Source organism: Polypterus senegalus, chromosome 13 (genome assembly GCF_016835505.1).
Source record: "Polypterus senegalus isolate Bchr_013 chromosome 13, ASM1683550v1, whole genome shotgun sequence".
In the NCBI taxonomy this organism is placed as follows: domain Eukaryota; kingdom Metazoa; phylum Chordata; class Cladistia; order Polypteriformes; family Polypteridae; genus Polypterus; species Polypterus senegalus.
This window is the reverse complement of record NC_053166.1, coordinates 8,385,248-8,400,683: the sequence shown is the minus strand read 5'-3', so window position 1 is coordinate 8,400,683 and position 15,436 is coordinate 8,385,248. Positions and strand designations below refer to the sequence as shown.

Below are 15,436 nucleotides of genomic sequence, written 5' to 3'. Positions count from 1 at the left end.
GACAATCCGTTCATCTGGGATCGTGGCACGTCTGGTACTGAATTTGTGTGTGTAGCACAACAAGCCCATTGTGTCCTTTATGCTTAATTCCGTTAGGGACTATTCCATATTTACTTTATTTATTTGTAATGTACTGTATTTGACTATTTTTATTCATTTACTTATTTTGCAATTTTAATTATTTCTTTTACTTCTTGTGAAGCATTTTGAGCTATAGTTCTTTGTGAAAATTTGCCATATTAATAAATATTGTTGCTTAAAGACATTAAGCCACCACTGATTGGTTTGGGAAGAGCACAATCGCACAGAGGGGACCAGGGTGGAGTCTCCCCATATCTGTGTGGATATCCTACTGGTGTTTCAATTTCCGCTCACAGTCCAGAGACATGTAGGTTAGGTGGATTGGTGACACAAAATTGTCTCTTGTGTGTGTGTGTATGTGTGTGTGACTGTGCACCCTGAATTAGGCTGGCACCCTTTGCAGAGATTGTTCCTGCCTTGAGCCCTATGCTTGCTTAGATAGGCTCCATCTTCCCTGCAACCCTGCACTGGATAAGCGGGTTTTGGATGGATGGCTCTATGACTCTTGTGTTGTGCTTATCTAAACTGTCAGACAGTTTTATTACAGGGAGTCTTTGCTCCAATAGGTTCAGTACTGGTGATGGCCTTGTGCAAGGATTTATCTTTGACATATTTGAATATTTGATTTAAAAATAATTTTCTGTGGCCAACCCTACACAGCAGTGCCAACACCAACACACAAAAAACATGTCTGCTTGTCCATAACACTAAAATTAGAGGCTCGTGGAGGCAGCATTCTCACCTGATGGGAAGAAGACAGCCTAGCAGTGCCCAAAGAACCCAACAGGGATGTTCCAAACTCCAACTCCCAGCATACCTTACGGTAATGCGTGGTGCTGCAGCAATCCAGAAAGGCTGCCCTCCAGCATCCCAGGGCAAATAATGTCCCAACCATCCATCACTATACAGTATATATATATATATATATATATATATATATATATATATATATATATATATATATATATATATATATATATATATATATATATATATATATATATATATATACAGTGGTATGTCTTTCATTTCCTAGGAAATGAGTACTGGGGTGTTTTCCGAAAAAAGATTTTTAGTAATCCAGTATTTATTTGTATGAAATTAAATCAAATGTGAAAAACTGGCTGTGCAGAAATGTGGGTCCCCTTGATTACTACTGATTTGAATGCATGTCACTGCTCAATGCTGATTACTTGCAACACCAAATTGGTTGGATGAGCTCGTTAAGCCTTGAACTTCATAGACAGGTGTGTCCAATCACGAGAAAAGGTATTTAAGGTGGTCAATTGCAAGTTGTGCTTCCTTCCCTTTGACTCTCCTCTGAAGAGTGACAGACAGCATGGGATCCTCAAAGCAACTCTCCAAAGATCTGAAAACAAAGATTGTTGAGTCTCCTGGTTTAGGGGAAGGCTACAAAAAGTCATCTCAGAGGTTTAAACTGTCAGTTTCAACTGTAAGGAATGGAATCAGGAAATGGAAGGCCACAGGCACAGTTGATGTTAAACTCAGCAGGTCTGGCAGGCCAAGAAAAATACAGGAGCGGCACATGCAGAGGCAGGATTGTGAGAATGGCTACAGACAACCCACAGATCACCTCCAAAGACCTGCAAGAACATCTCGCTGCAGATGGTGTATCTGGACATCATTCTACAATTCAGCACAATTTACACAAAGAACATCTGTATGGCAGGGTGATGAGAAAGAAGCCTTTTCTGCACTCATGCCACAAACAGAGTCGCTTGTTGTATCAAATGCACATTTAGACAAGCAGATTCATTTTGGAACAAAGTGCTTTGGACTGATGAGACAAAAATGGAGTTATTTGGTCAGAACAAAAAGCACTTTGCATGGCAGAAGGAGAACACCGCAGTCCAAGAAAAACACCTGCTACCTGCTGTCAAATTTAGTGGAGGTTCCATCATGCTGTGGGGCTGTGTGGCCAGTTCAGGGCGTTCATGCAGAGGGAGAAGTACAATGTTCTGGAATGGCCGTCACAGTCCCCTGACTTGAATATCATCGAAAATCTATGGGATGGTTTGAAGCAGGCTGTCCATCAAATTGAACTGAACTGGAGAGATTTGGTATGGAAGAATTGGTCAGAAATACCGCCATCCAGAATCCAGACACTCATCAGAGGCTATAGGAGGACAGCGTCTAGAGGCTCAACTAAGTATTGATGTCATATCTCTGTTGGGGTGCCTGTCTAATTTTGTTATGATGGATATTGCATATTTTCTGTTAATCCAATAAGGTTAATGTCACTGCTGAAATACTACTGTTTCCATAAGGCATATCATATATTAAAAGGAAGTTGCTACTTTGAAAGCTCAGCAGACTGGCAGACCAAGCACATATGTTACCTGGTAAGTAACCACCCATACAATCAGATTGTGATTCAGACTATGAATGCTATGTATGTAATTACCCCGATCTCCAGGCTGTCAAATAAATGAACCACATGTGGTGGCGCAACGTAAAGAGGCTTTGCCGCTGACGTCTGAGGTTTGATCCTAATGGGGGTGAGTGATGTGTAATGTGTACGCCTGATGAGCCCAAATAAGGGCGAAACATGTGTTGCATACTCTTTGCATTATTTGACAGTAAACTATGTAACATACACACATATACATATATATATATATATATATATATATATATATATATATATATATATATATATATATATTTTACAATACTGGCAGAGGTTAAGTGACTTCTTTGGGGTCACAATATGTGTCAGAAGAATTACTTGAAATGGTTTAAATTCAAATGACTTGGCCAGTAGGCTGTACTCACTGAGTCATTTATCAGTGTACTGTAACTGTAATATTTGATGATCTAGGCATTCAATCCAACATTTTGTTCCTTTATTTTATGAGATTTATTGTTTCAGTTAAAGAACCAAACATTTACTTATGTATGTAATATACAGTATGCATGGTTTAATTGTTTCTGCCATTGCATTACAGCTGGAGACTTGTACAAGTGCTCTGGGCTTATGAATAAAGAAATAAAGAACATAATATGAAAAAATTGAATTGAATAACCACAAGTCACCAATGCAGTTGATTTATGTGTTGCTGTATTACACAATGACAGTAAAGCTTGGCAGCAATGTCTATCCATGTTCTGACTAGCTAATTCAGTTCAGCGTGGCAGGGGAAGGTAGTGTCCTCAGGTGGAGCTAGTGTTTGCCTTTAACTATCATTCTGTGTTCAAATTCAAATTAAAATTCAGATTGTCAAATACAATAGCATGCATTACAAATATTTAAAAATCTACTATTATATACCGTAACAAAAACAGCACTGGGAAAGTTTTTTTTTTTAATTTTACTACTGATGGTCATGCTAGTACAATTAAAATGTCAATTCACCAACCTGTGTCACCTCTTCTGTACATTAGGACATAGGCAGTGTGAGATCTGATGGAAATTAAATAAAATCAGAGTTAAGATGCACAAGTTATATACAGAACAATGTGTACAAGTTATCAGTCATAGAGCAATAGAGATCAATTTCACAATCGTAGTAAAGAATAAACTATTCTAAGATCCAAGTAGTCATTCATTTTTTGATATGCAATGAAAATCACAGGGAGGGCTGCAAAGCTGAACAGCAAGGGATCAAAGTCACTTTTTACTGTTTCTGTTGTCAGGCGTACCTGAATGACCCTCATTCAAGAGATAATCAATCAGTTGACCAGTAAATAAATCAATCATTTTGTCAATCCTTCTTTTATTCAGTGTCATTCATAGAATGCTTCTCACAAGGATTTTTGTACAACAAGCATGACCATAACACAGTTATCAAATTTATAAACTGATCAGGTGTATAAAAAAAAAATCAAAGACAGAAAACACAAATAGAAACAGAAAAATTAAGCCAACTGATATAATCATGTCTGTAGAAGAGCATATTCCATAGAGTACAAGGGTACAGTTACAGGGGCAAAGGCATCACCATAATGGCATGTGTAATCCTTCCGCATAAATCTTGTCCATAATGTTATAAATGACTCAATGCCCACCGACTCAGCAAGAAAATATTGTAACAGGATGCAGAGAGCTCTTTACAGGCAAGTGATCTGGGAGCACTTCACAGTCTGGATGGGGAGAGATGAGTGTGTAGGAGGAGTCTTGGCAAAGGTATATGTTTAAGTGACAGGAATCCACATCTTTTAAATCAGGAGGGTTTGAGAAATAGGGGTGAGACATTCTCAGGTAGCAAATAAATTGGAAATCAAGCAGTTGCATTGTTGCTGTTTTTAAGGTGTTTTGCGGATTGTCCTATTGATCTTATTACTGATCCATAACAGGGATGTTTGAGCTTTCCTGTCAATTTATCCCTGCTTTCTGGAGGGGTGTTTGTTACTCATTTATCTCATTCTATCCTTGGAAAATTTCGTTGGTTGCTTCTCTAAGACGAGGCAGAGACCTCACATGCTTAACTTTTAAGCTACATTTAGTTAACCCTTGAGTTACATTTAGGTTTAATAATTCATTCTGTTATAGATGTCTATATGTATATACTTGCATTGGTAGTAAATTGGTAGTCTTGTGGAAGACTACTATATTAATTAACTAAATATTCTATATGGTTCCCTTGCCACATATACACAGAGTCTTCTTGTCCACTGCACATGATACATTCTATCATGAGTCCGATGGCAGACACTGTCCTTATTTCTGCTAAATGATTTGGAGCTACTTGTGCTCAAAGTACTGGAGAGTTCAGGAAATGCCACATTATCCTGGACTTATGAAAGGAAAATCCTGACGTTCATCGCCCTGTGGAAGAGAGGGGGCAACATTTGTGTCACAAAGGCTAACAAACAAAGGAACTGAGTATCGCCTGGGATAAGGAGATCCCCTCTACCAAGTGCCAATGACCTCCTTGAAGGGTGGATCAGCAAGCAGAGGTAGGGCACCCTGTTGTCCTTGGGTTGGGAAACTACCCCTGAAGGCAGAAGAGCCATTATGGCCAATGGTGTAGGATGGAGAAGGAGGAAACAGGAAACCACTCCATTAAAGACCTGCTTGGTGTCCCAAATAACAGCAGTTCATGATAGAAAGCATTTTGAAAAACCATTCTGGAGGTAAAATAGTCCCCCAGTTGGATCTCCAGGTGGGAACTATCAAAGAGATGACAAAAAGTAATAAAAAACAAGTAAGAAGGATAGCTACGTGGAATGTTTGCTCTGTTTTGGGAAAGTTTGAAACAAGAAATGAAAAGAATGTAAATTGACATACTGGGAGTACATTCTGGCTGAGCTTTTTAAAGCAGGAGGAATAAAGACAAAGAACAGGCTCTATAAACTGGTCTGCATGATATACAGTATGAGCATGGAAATCCCCCTGCTGATTTTGAAAAAAATATCATCTTACCCATACCTAAGAAAGCAGGTGCAATAAAATGCGAACATTATGCTTAGTGACACGTGCATCCAAAATAATTATTAATATTGTTCTTCAGTGCATAGAACAAAAAGCTGAAGCAATGCTCTCAGATGCTCAGTTTGGAATTAGAAGGAATTGAGGTACCAGGGAAGCAATATTAGCTCTAAGAATGAGAATAGAAAAATGGATGGAGTGGAAAATGAGAACATACATAGCATTTATAATTATAGAAAAGGCCTTTGACAACATTAAGTGCGACAAAATGTTTGAGGTTATGAAAAAAAGGTGGAATTAGCTATAGAGAGTGTAGACTGGTATGGAATCTATATACGAACGAGAGAGCAGTTTTATATGGCCAGAAGCAACAAGAGGAGACAAAAATCTGGAAAGGATTTAGTCAAGGATGTGCACTATCACCCATTGTGTTCAACATGTATATAGAAGAAGCTTTGAAAGAAGTTAGAGAACAAGTAAAAATGGTAGTAATAGTGCAGGGTGAAAGAATAGAATAATGTTCAGATTTGCGGACGATATTGCTATTTTAACTGAAAATAATGAAGACCTCAAATATATGTTGGAAAAAATGAATTAAATGATGGGAGTAAGATATGAGAATAAATAAAGTCAAAACAAAGGTAATGGAACAGAATAAGAACTAACAAGCCAAAGTTCAGACTGATTTGGTAATGAATATCTTGAACAAATAGATTCATTTTTTTATCTGCAAAGTAGGATTATGAGGGATGAGCAAAGTAAAGTTGAAGTAATAAGCAGAATTAATCAAGCAAAAGTGGCCTTCAACAAAAGGATAAAGTTCTTGATGTCTCAAAATAAGTCTTCAAATCAGAAAAAGGCTCCTAAAAACCTTTGTCTGGAGTGTAGTTTTATATGGCTGCAAGACATGGACCTTAGGAGATCATGAGGAAAAGAGACTAAATTAATTTGAGCTGTGGTGCTACCAGTGTATGTTGAAAATTAACTGGGCTGATAAAATAACTAATGCAGAAGTTTTACTAAGACTAGGTTAAAGGCACAGATTATTGAAAACTATAGTTCAAAGACAAGTGCCACCTATTAAGGCATGAAGGGATCCTAAAATTGATAAGTGGAGGACAGGTGAATGAGAAGAGAGGCAGAAGAAGACCACATTTGCGATATGTTGCAGCAAATGCAAACAATGAAAGATGTAGAATACAGGGACTACCAAGAAATGAAAAGGAAGGTGGGAAAAACGAGAAGAGAGTTGCCACAAACCAATCTCTGGAATGAGCTCTAAAGAAGAGGAGAAGAAGAAGTGCTGTAACCTGTTAGCTGGTAAACAAATGCACAAAGCTTTTTCTTTTACCAGTACAACAATTAAAAAGCCCATACCCATGCAAATTATTAAGTCTTGCATTTTAAAAAACAGAAAAGTTGTAAAGTAAAACCCATTTTAATAGTAATTTTCTAATAATAGATTAGATTTCCTTTCACTTTGCAGTGGTTTTCCACCTTTTTGTAAAGTAGACCGTTTTTTATTATATTACATGCTCAGGGACTGGCGGAGTTTACAGCGGCTCATGATCACTGTGCGGTTGGGGTCTCTAGGAGTTCAACTCAACATATTAGAGCGTGTTTCATCTGCTTTTAATATGGGACATGCTCCATGGATAGGCAACATTTCACAGACATCGCTTCGTGGACTGGCAGTCGGTAATAAGAGCATTTATATAATTGAGATGCCTGACATTCCACTGACCGGCAAAACAATTTCAATAGATCAGTGGTTGGAAAAACAATGCTCCACATGAAAAAGGTATTACACAACTTTTAAATATATGCTTAAAGGAGAAAACATGTTTACCTTTGCTTATGTTTGGTTTTCTTATTATTCTGTAAGTACTGAAAAAAAAAACATATGTTAAACAGTTGTACAGTCTTTTATACTTTTGAAATTCAAGTTGGCCATTTCCAGAATTCCCACACTGGGTCCAGGCAGTCTACTGAAGGCTGGGTGCTTAAGCATAGTATAAAAAGTTAATTATTTATCTGTTAATAGCATAAAGAGCATAATGGATAGAGTAATACTTTAGACAAAATTAATACATCAATATGATAATGAATAGATTAGGTTAGAGATCTTCATTGTCATGTACACTACAGAAGCATAGTGAAATTTGTGTGTCACAGTTGCAATGATGTATAAATATATACAGTAAATAAGAGTAACAGCAGGTAAATAAATAAACAAATAAATAAATAAATAAATTAACAGTTTTAAAAAGTAACACTCAGTACAGTTACACATAAACCAGCAGGTGGGTACAGCACATAGCAGTGCAGGGCAGGTAGGATCAGTTTATTGAGAGTTCAGCAGTCTTATGGCCACTGGGTTTGAAGCTGTCTCTAAAGCAGGTGGCATGAGTGGTGAGGCTCCAGTAACACACTGGTAGTGTTATTGCTGGATGGCTCACCATAAATGTATTGTGAAATGTAACAAAAAAAACCACAATGATATGTGAGCAAAATAATTCTATGTTTCATCAAATATATGTCTGTTGCCTGACTCTTTATGAATTTTTTAAATAATATCTTCATTTATCTATTTCATTGACACTGCACATAACATGAAATATGACTGGAAATAAAAACTGACATTTTCACGAGTCAAGGTTGAGAGAGCAGACTGTAATTGCTGAATTGTTGGTACAGTTGTCACAGGGTCTTATTTGAAAGCATCTAGATTGTCTTCAACCGTCCAACTAAAAATGTAGAATGATTTTGTTTGCACGTCTGTCTTACAAGGACAGGAAGTGAGTGTAAAGAGTGATTTACAAAGCAGCACCCACTTTGGTTTTTTATATTGTTCAAAAATTTGTGATCACCTGATAGTGATTTAGTCACCCTGTCCTAGCTAAAGGTTAATAAACTTTATTTTAATGACATCAAATTTACTATATTATCCCTAATCTATTAAAAAATGTGTAAGTAGTATAGTTATTAAAAATAAAACTCAATGTCAACAGTTCAGACTGCTTCAACTGCAATGCATTTAGAGTGCATTCAGTTTATGTGACAGGAATATGGCTTACCACACAAGAATCGTCAAAGCTGTACCAGTCTTCTGTCTCGTGTAATCTGACATCAGCTGTGTAATGACCCCCTCTGTAGCCTCCTGAATGATGAAATATTGCAAAAAGTTCATAAACAACAGAGTTCTGAAAAGAGAAAAAAAATGAAATTAGAGGTATTTTCCCATCACCAGTGATTTGTACATTCTTCCTACCATGTGATTTCTGCCTCTGTCCCTTAAGAGTCCTGTCTTCGGTTCAAAAGTAGGACCTCATGTGAAGAGGCTTCCTGTTTGTTGATTACTTCCATTTTCTGGAGTTATTTATGTAACAATATCTTAGTGAAAAGTACACACATTTTGCACATTGTGACCATACAACTGGATGACTTGACATGTAGATTAAATGACATTAATAATGTGAGATTTTTTTTCACGGATGTGTTTGATGTTGTTTGCTTTTGTCCAACTTTGCTCATTCTTGGGTCCAATTCTATCAGAAACTTTTTTGTGCCCTATCTCCATAAAACATGAGATAAAATTTTCTTTTCTGCCCTCCCTATAAACTGAATGGGGCAAGTAACATGTAAAAAAATATTGTCTTTGGATGGAGTATCCCTTTACCTGAAAGAATTCTCCTAGATTAGCTTTACTGATACTCATGAGTATTCTGAACACTTGACTTAGGTTTTCATGCAGCCTTGTCTGCTTAAGTCGTTTCACTACCCGAGTTCACAGATAAACTCTAACATGACTTTGTGCTCAAAACATATTCTTTGGGGGCACTTTTAATTATGACCCTGTTCTTGAGCATTTTGAACTTGAGCTTTGCCTACCATCTTGGTTTTGTCGTCTGTGCTAACAATCTCCTCATCTTTGACCTTTTCTCTATGTCCCAACAACAGCTTCATTAAAAACACCCTGCTCAATAAAAGCTGAATGCTTATTCATAAAGAGTTTATGGTTTTTACTTTGTTTTAAGACATACTGGTATATTTTTGGGACTTTCCTTAAATTTTGAACTTTAAAAGCCAGCTCTTCACTATGGGCCTGCTTGGGCAGAAGCCAGCAAGCAGACGTTGGGGACTGTCTCCCTTTCAGTAAGGCTATATCTGGGTAGACCAGTAAGGGTCCTGACTAGCCTGCTTTGTGACTCACTTTGGAAAGCTCACACCCTTTCACTATGTTTGGAACTCCATTAAATCTGTATATATAAAACACTACCGTGGCTGATCATTTGTCTGTCCAGGATTTTAAAACGCCTGTAGCTCGCAAACCATTTGACCTATTGACCTGAAATTTGGTACACATATACTACATGATGTCTACATCTACTATTGACCTCCAAGGTTATTTTATTTTTATTTTATGTTATTGTAGAATCAACTCTCGGCAGTTGCCAGCACGGCGACCGTGCGGCGCATGCATACGGGCGCCGTTCTCATTCCCTACCACCTTCGCCGTCATTTCCCCTACCTCTTCGTATCATAAATCATTCTTGAGGCAGATTGAAGACTTAAGTGCCAGCTTAAGTGAAAAATTAAAGAAAAATGCAACACAAACTTTGACTTAATCAGTTTTAACATGAAAAGATGCTGATGAAAGAAGAGAAGAAGTGGGCCGCTAGGGTGGAGAAAAGAAGGGCTGCTCAGGAAGCAGCAAACGTGCCAACCTCTGAGCAAATGAATGATAAACGTACAGAGAAAGCAGGATAAAAATTAGGAATGATCAAGTCAAGTGTATTCGTGTTGTTACTGGTAACAAATAATTTTTGATGAGAGCTGTAAAGATTCAGAAAATATGAAGTACAATGCATGGTGGCACAGTGGTTAGTGTTGCTACCTGACAGACCAGGTATCCTGGGTTTGATCATATATCTGGTTATTATCTGTGTGAAGTATACATGTTTTCCCAATTTGTGTGGGTTTTCTCCACATCCCCAAAGATGTACAGGTTAGATTAATTAGCGACTTTTAAATTGGCCTCATTTGTGTGTGATGGACAGTTGACCTTATTAGGGCTAGTTCTTACCTTGCACCTAATGCTATTAGAATAGTAAATAATTGCCTTTCATCACCCGGAGATGAATTAAATAGGTCTGAGAGGGTTATGTTAATTACAGTACTACTAAGAAGATTATAAGATACCCCATGTGCATGATCATTGCCATTCTTTTCTGATAAAGAAAACAACAAATTACCTCTGCCCAAAGTAAAAACCCATAAATGGTTTAGCTGCTGTCTAAGTAAGGAGATCAGGGTTCACAGGTGAAGTCCAAAAACATGAAGATTAGGTAAATTGGTGTTATTAAATTGTCACTGTTGTACAATGCATGTAAGTATGTTCAATCTGTGATGGACTGGCACAAAAATAATTTTGAGTCATTTTAGTGTGGACGGAGATCATTTTAGTTTAAAAATGCTGTCTTTGAATGCAAAGTGCTTATTCTTTAAGAAAATTTCTTAAGACAGTTCAATTTTTGTTCAGATATCTTGAACAAGTCACACTGTATACAAAGTTCTGAAATGAAAAGCAGTGGTGAATTTGCAAACTTATCGACCTTAAAATGGAGAAAAACTTCAACTGTGAATTAGTTTACTGTTTCAATTTTACTTTGAGAGTGGCTGCTTGAACTTTGTGTGTTTTGTAGATTTCCTCTTCCATGGAAAGAAATAATTAGGAAAAGTAATCATGCAAACATATAGAAGGCAGAATTGATTGAACAATATTATTTGCAGACTATTATTGTAAAAACACAATGTTATCAACCTGCAATCAAATGGTGTTTAAACAAATGAATTACACATGAAAGACACAGTTGACCCAACTGATATAAGCAAACACAGGACGGGTTTAGAAAAGGAACTGCAGTTGATCTGTGAGTAGAAGATTGGAACCACCAGGCTGGTGACAAGGACCAAACTGGCTGCTAATAACGAGGATAGGGCAGGATTACTGTCTGCGCTGTGCTGATCACAAACTGTATGGTTTACAACACACTGACCGTACTTAATGGTTTATCCCAAGGAGCCGCATTTGCTTCTCTGTATCTTCAGACTGAAATTAAAATCTAACATAACTGCTACCTTTTGTATTCCTGTTTTATAATGAATCAGTTATTTCCCAATTTCTTATTTATTTATAGAACTTTAAAACATATTATTAGCCAGATGGGGATTATTTCCATTACTTTTCTTCTTTTATACAGGAAAATTAATACTAATTTTATGCTAGCATTGATCATTTTATATTAGTAGTTATTTTTTGTTTGCTAATTTTTCGGTACTATTTTATTGGGTATCCTTTCAAAAATGTTATGTGTTTTTTTTATATATATATTTTTTATTAATTTTATTACAATCCATACATAGCAATCAAGTTTTTACAAAAAAAAGAATTAAGTTAAGAACAGATCGATCCCCACCCCTGAGAGAGAGAGCAAGCCCAACGGTGTGAAATTTAAGGTTTGTAAACATACCTAAGTTAATAAATTCTCTGTGCTTTATGAACTTATTTTAAAATATTACTGATTAGATCCTGTCATGTTTTGAAAAAAGTCTGTACAGATCCTCCAAAAATGTTATGTTTAAGAAAATAGGACAACAATTTGTCACAGACACTCAACCACTGATACAACAACAACAACATTTACTTCTATAGCACATTTTCATACAAACAGTAGCTCAAAGTTCTTTACATAATAAAGAATAGAAAAATAAAAGACACAATAAGAAAAAAAAATAAATCAACATTAACATCGAATAAGAGTAAGGTCCAATGGCCAGGGGGGACAGAAAAAACAAAAAAAAACTCCAGACGGCTGGAGAAAAAATAAAATCTGTAGGGATTCCAGACCACGAGACCGCCTGACCAGCCCCCTCTGGGCAATCTACCTAACATAAATGAAACAGTCCTCTTTGGATTTAGGATTCTCACGGAAGGGCTTACACCTGAGTTGGTGACATTTTTTCAGCACTTGAGTTGGATCTTGCCGTCTGTTAAAGCTATTGAGCCACCACAAGCCTCCATGTGCTCCATTTTTAACTCGAAGTGTAAAGTGCTGTTAAAAAAACAACATATCTAGTGTAGTGTGCTAGCACATATACAGTAATTGTGTTTTTTCATGTGATTCACTGTTACAAAAATATATAATTAACAAACGTAATAATTGACTGAATTGATGAAGTACATAAAAACTGTAAAATGTGAAACTTTAAAATCAGTTAACTTAGTCACCGAACGTAAATGAATGTTACACCCTGCATGTGTTTCTCCAACTTGATAATTATTTTTTGGTAATTCTCATGTTTGACCAATACTGAGTCTTTTCCACATCTGTTCTCTTCTCAGTGATCATAATGGCTCTCAGTCTGCCTTGTGTGACTTATGTCATTACATATGATGGACAGATGTCGTCTGTCCAAAAGAATTTGTCTACAGAATGAAGATTTTTAGAATGCAGCTGAGTGAGGACAGCTGGAACTTTGATTTAAGGCAACTCTGTATATAGAGTGTAGTAGACTTTTGATATCTTATTGAATGTTTCTCTGTTCATCTTTCCATTTTCGTTTGGTGCATTTTTTCTCTGAAATTAGGGTTAAGCATGCTGTGCTCAAAAATAAACGCATACTTAGTAAGAATAAATTCAAAATCTAAATTGTACAACTCCATAATAAACATATGGACTATATGAAGCTTTCAGAGATGCTTGTACCCACAAAATCTGAAGTGTATCACTGAATGTTGATGAAAATCATACAATTAAGTTAAACTGCTGTACCTGTGCTGAGTCCTTTTTGAAACTCCATACAGTTCCATCCTGTTCAAAGAAAATGAGTTGACTTTAATTTACTGTCATAGAAATAATGTCTTTACATTAATTATTTATAAAAAAGGAACCTGAGTGAACTTCAGTATCTCTGGGATCTCCACTGCTCTTTGATTTTTAACATGGCACATCTGAATCCAATCAAACTCAAATCTTTTCAGCTGAAGAGTGAGAATCTTAGGCATACATTGAAAGCACAATTTCTAGAAAAAAAGAAGGAACAATCAGAACAACAGAGATGTTAAATTCCTGCATTAGAGATACATGTAAAGTCATATATACAGTATATTTTGAGGGATTGCCTCACTGGTAAAGTGGCGGTGAAGAACAAAAGTGAACTACCAGTAAAGGTGAAGGTGGGTTCAGAGTAGGAGAGAGAACCACTCTGACAAAAGGAGAGGTCCTGTAAATGGCAGTGTGGGAATGACAATATGGCAAATGATATACAGTATCAGCAAAGATTCATGGCCTGGTTAGGAAATGTGTAATGTTTCCCCAGTATAGTGGGGGCAGTCAATCTAGCAGATGCTAGGGGTGCCTCACACACCAATTAAAATGAGCCATAGACAGATTAAAATATGTCCTTGTTACCTGGTGGCAGTTTGGGGTTCTTCCTTGTAATACAAGGGGCTAAGTTGCCTCTTTTACAAACAGAAAGTGGTAGGAAATATCAGACAGGACACCAGAGGTATCTGAAGTCTGTCAGAGCTTTGCAACAGAGGTTTGGGGTGCAATGACAACTGGGAGGTGTCACGGGGAGGTCTAGCCTGATTCCCCTGTATCCAGCCAAAGAAGAGCCACCTCACCTTCAGAAGTGATTCTCTAGCTTGGCCAGAAGTGAGTCCGAGAGGAGGCTTAGTGCTTCATTACTGTAGTAATGTGTTTAAGCTTAGAGAGTTGGAGTGGCAGACCACTGGCAGGAGGAAGAGAGAGAGAGATGGGATGTAAGAAAAGAAGGGCTTGTTGACATCCCCTTTAATCTGGTCCAATCTTAATGTATGGATAAAACTATTGTCATCTGAACAACAAAACACTCTGTATTCAATAGTTTGTATTAGATATTGAGCACTCTGATATTAAAACAATTTGCACAACAATGTAATATGTGAAGAATATTAATTTGTTAATTTTCCTAACCTGCTTATTCCAGTACTAGATGAAACCTACTTCATTCAATTCAGGATCATTATGGCAAGGCAGAAACCTATCCTGGAAAGGACAATAATTCACTGCATACTTGTAAACAATAACATACTGGGCCAATTTAAGGTCACCAATTAGCCTTTGTATGTCTTTGGGATGAGGGAGCACCAAATGGGCAAATGGTGATGAAACAAACTCCACACATAAACAATAACTGGCCTGGGAATTAAAATCTGTTTGCTACAGATGAGATGTACTAGCATTAAACATTGTGCCATGCATGTATGTATGTATGTATGTATGTATGTATGTATGTATGGATGGATCTACGCATTTGTGCGCTTGCGATTTCATTGTTTCGCTGTATAAGCGTATCCAAAAATATCGCGGACATGCAGACGGAGAATAGGAGACGATTGCCCTCAAGAGGAGAGAGAGAGAGAGAGAGAGACGTGTGCGCGAGCGAGAGAGATAAGGAGAGAGAGATGCGCACGAGAGAGAAGAACCATCAGCTCAGTTATGCTCACATGACGCTCAGCAGACAAAGTGTATCCATACTACTTGTACTGCAAGACATCGCTCGTTTTATCAAGTCAAAATTAAATAAAAAATTTAGCTTGTCTTGCAAAACACTCATAAACCAAGTTACTTGCGAAACGAGGTTCCACTTGTATATATTATTTATCAGTGTTATTTGATAGGAAAATTGATTTTTATGTTGATATTATTGGGGGAGTGGAACGGATTAACTGGATTTCCATTATTTTCAATGGGGAAGTTTGTTCTAGACACGAGAAATTCACTATACAAGCTCAGTGCTGAAACGAATTAAACTCGTATCTCAAGGTTCCACTGTGTGTGTGTATATATATATATATATATATATATATATATATATATATATATATATATATATATGTGTGTGTGTATATGTTAT

General features: G+C 36.9%; 1 protein-coding gene across 3 annotated transcripts in view; it reads right to left on the bottom strand.

The window, feature by feature from the left end:
- The window catches only part of LOC120542856 (ubiquitin carboxyl-terminal hydrolase 47), a 102,937-nt gene that overhangs the window by 44,271 nt on the left and 43,230 nt on the right, over nucleotides 1–15,436 (bottom strand). For all 3 annotated transcript variants that reach the window (XM_039775555.1, XM_039775557.1, XM_039775556.1), the window contains exons 7-11: nucleotides 13,428–13,559; nucleotides 13,309–13,347; nucleotides 8,551–8,676; nucleotides 7,323–7,360; nucleotides 3,462–3,505 (exon numbers count right to left, since the gene is read on the bottom strand). In XM_039775555.1, coding sequence (XP_039631489.1) covers nucleotides 3,462–3,505; nucleotides 7,323–7,360; nucleotides 8,551–8,676; nucleotides 13,309–13,347; nucleotides 13,428–13,559 — 379 coding nt within the window. The remainder of the gene's footprint in view (nucleotides 1–3,461; nucleotides 3,506–7,322; nucleotides 7,361–8,550; nucleotides 8,677–13,308; nucleotides 13,348–13,427; nucleotides 13,560–15,436) is intronic.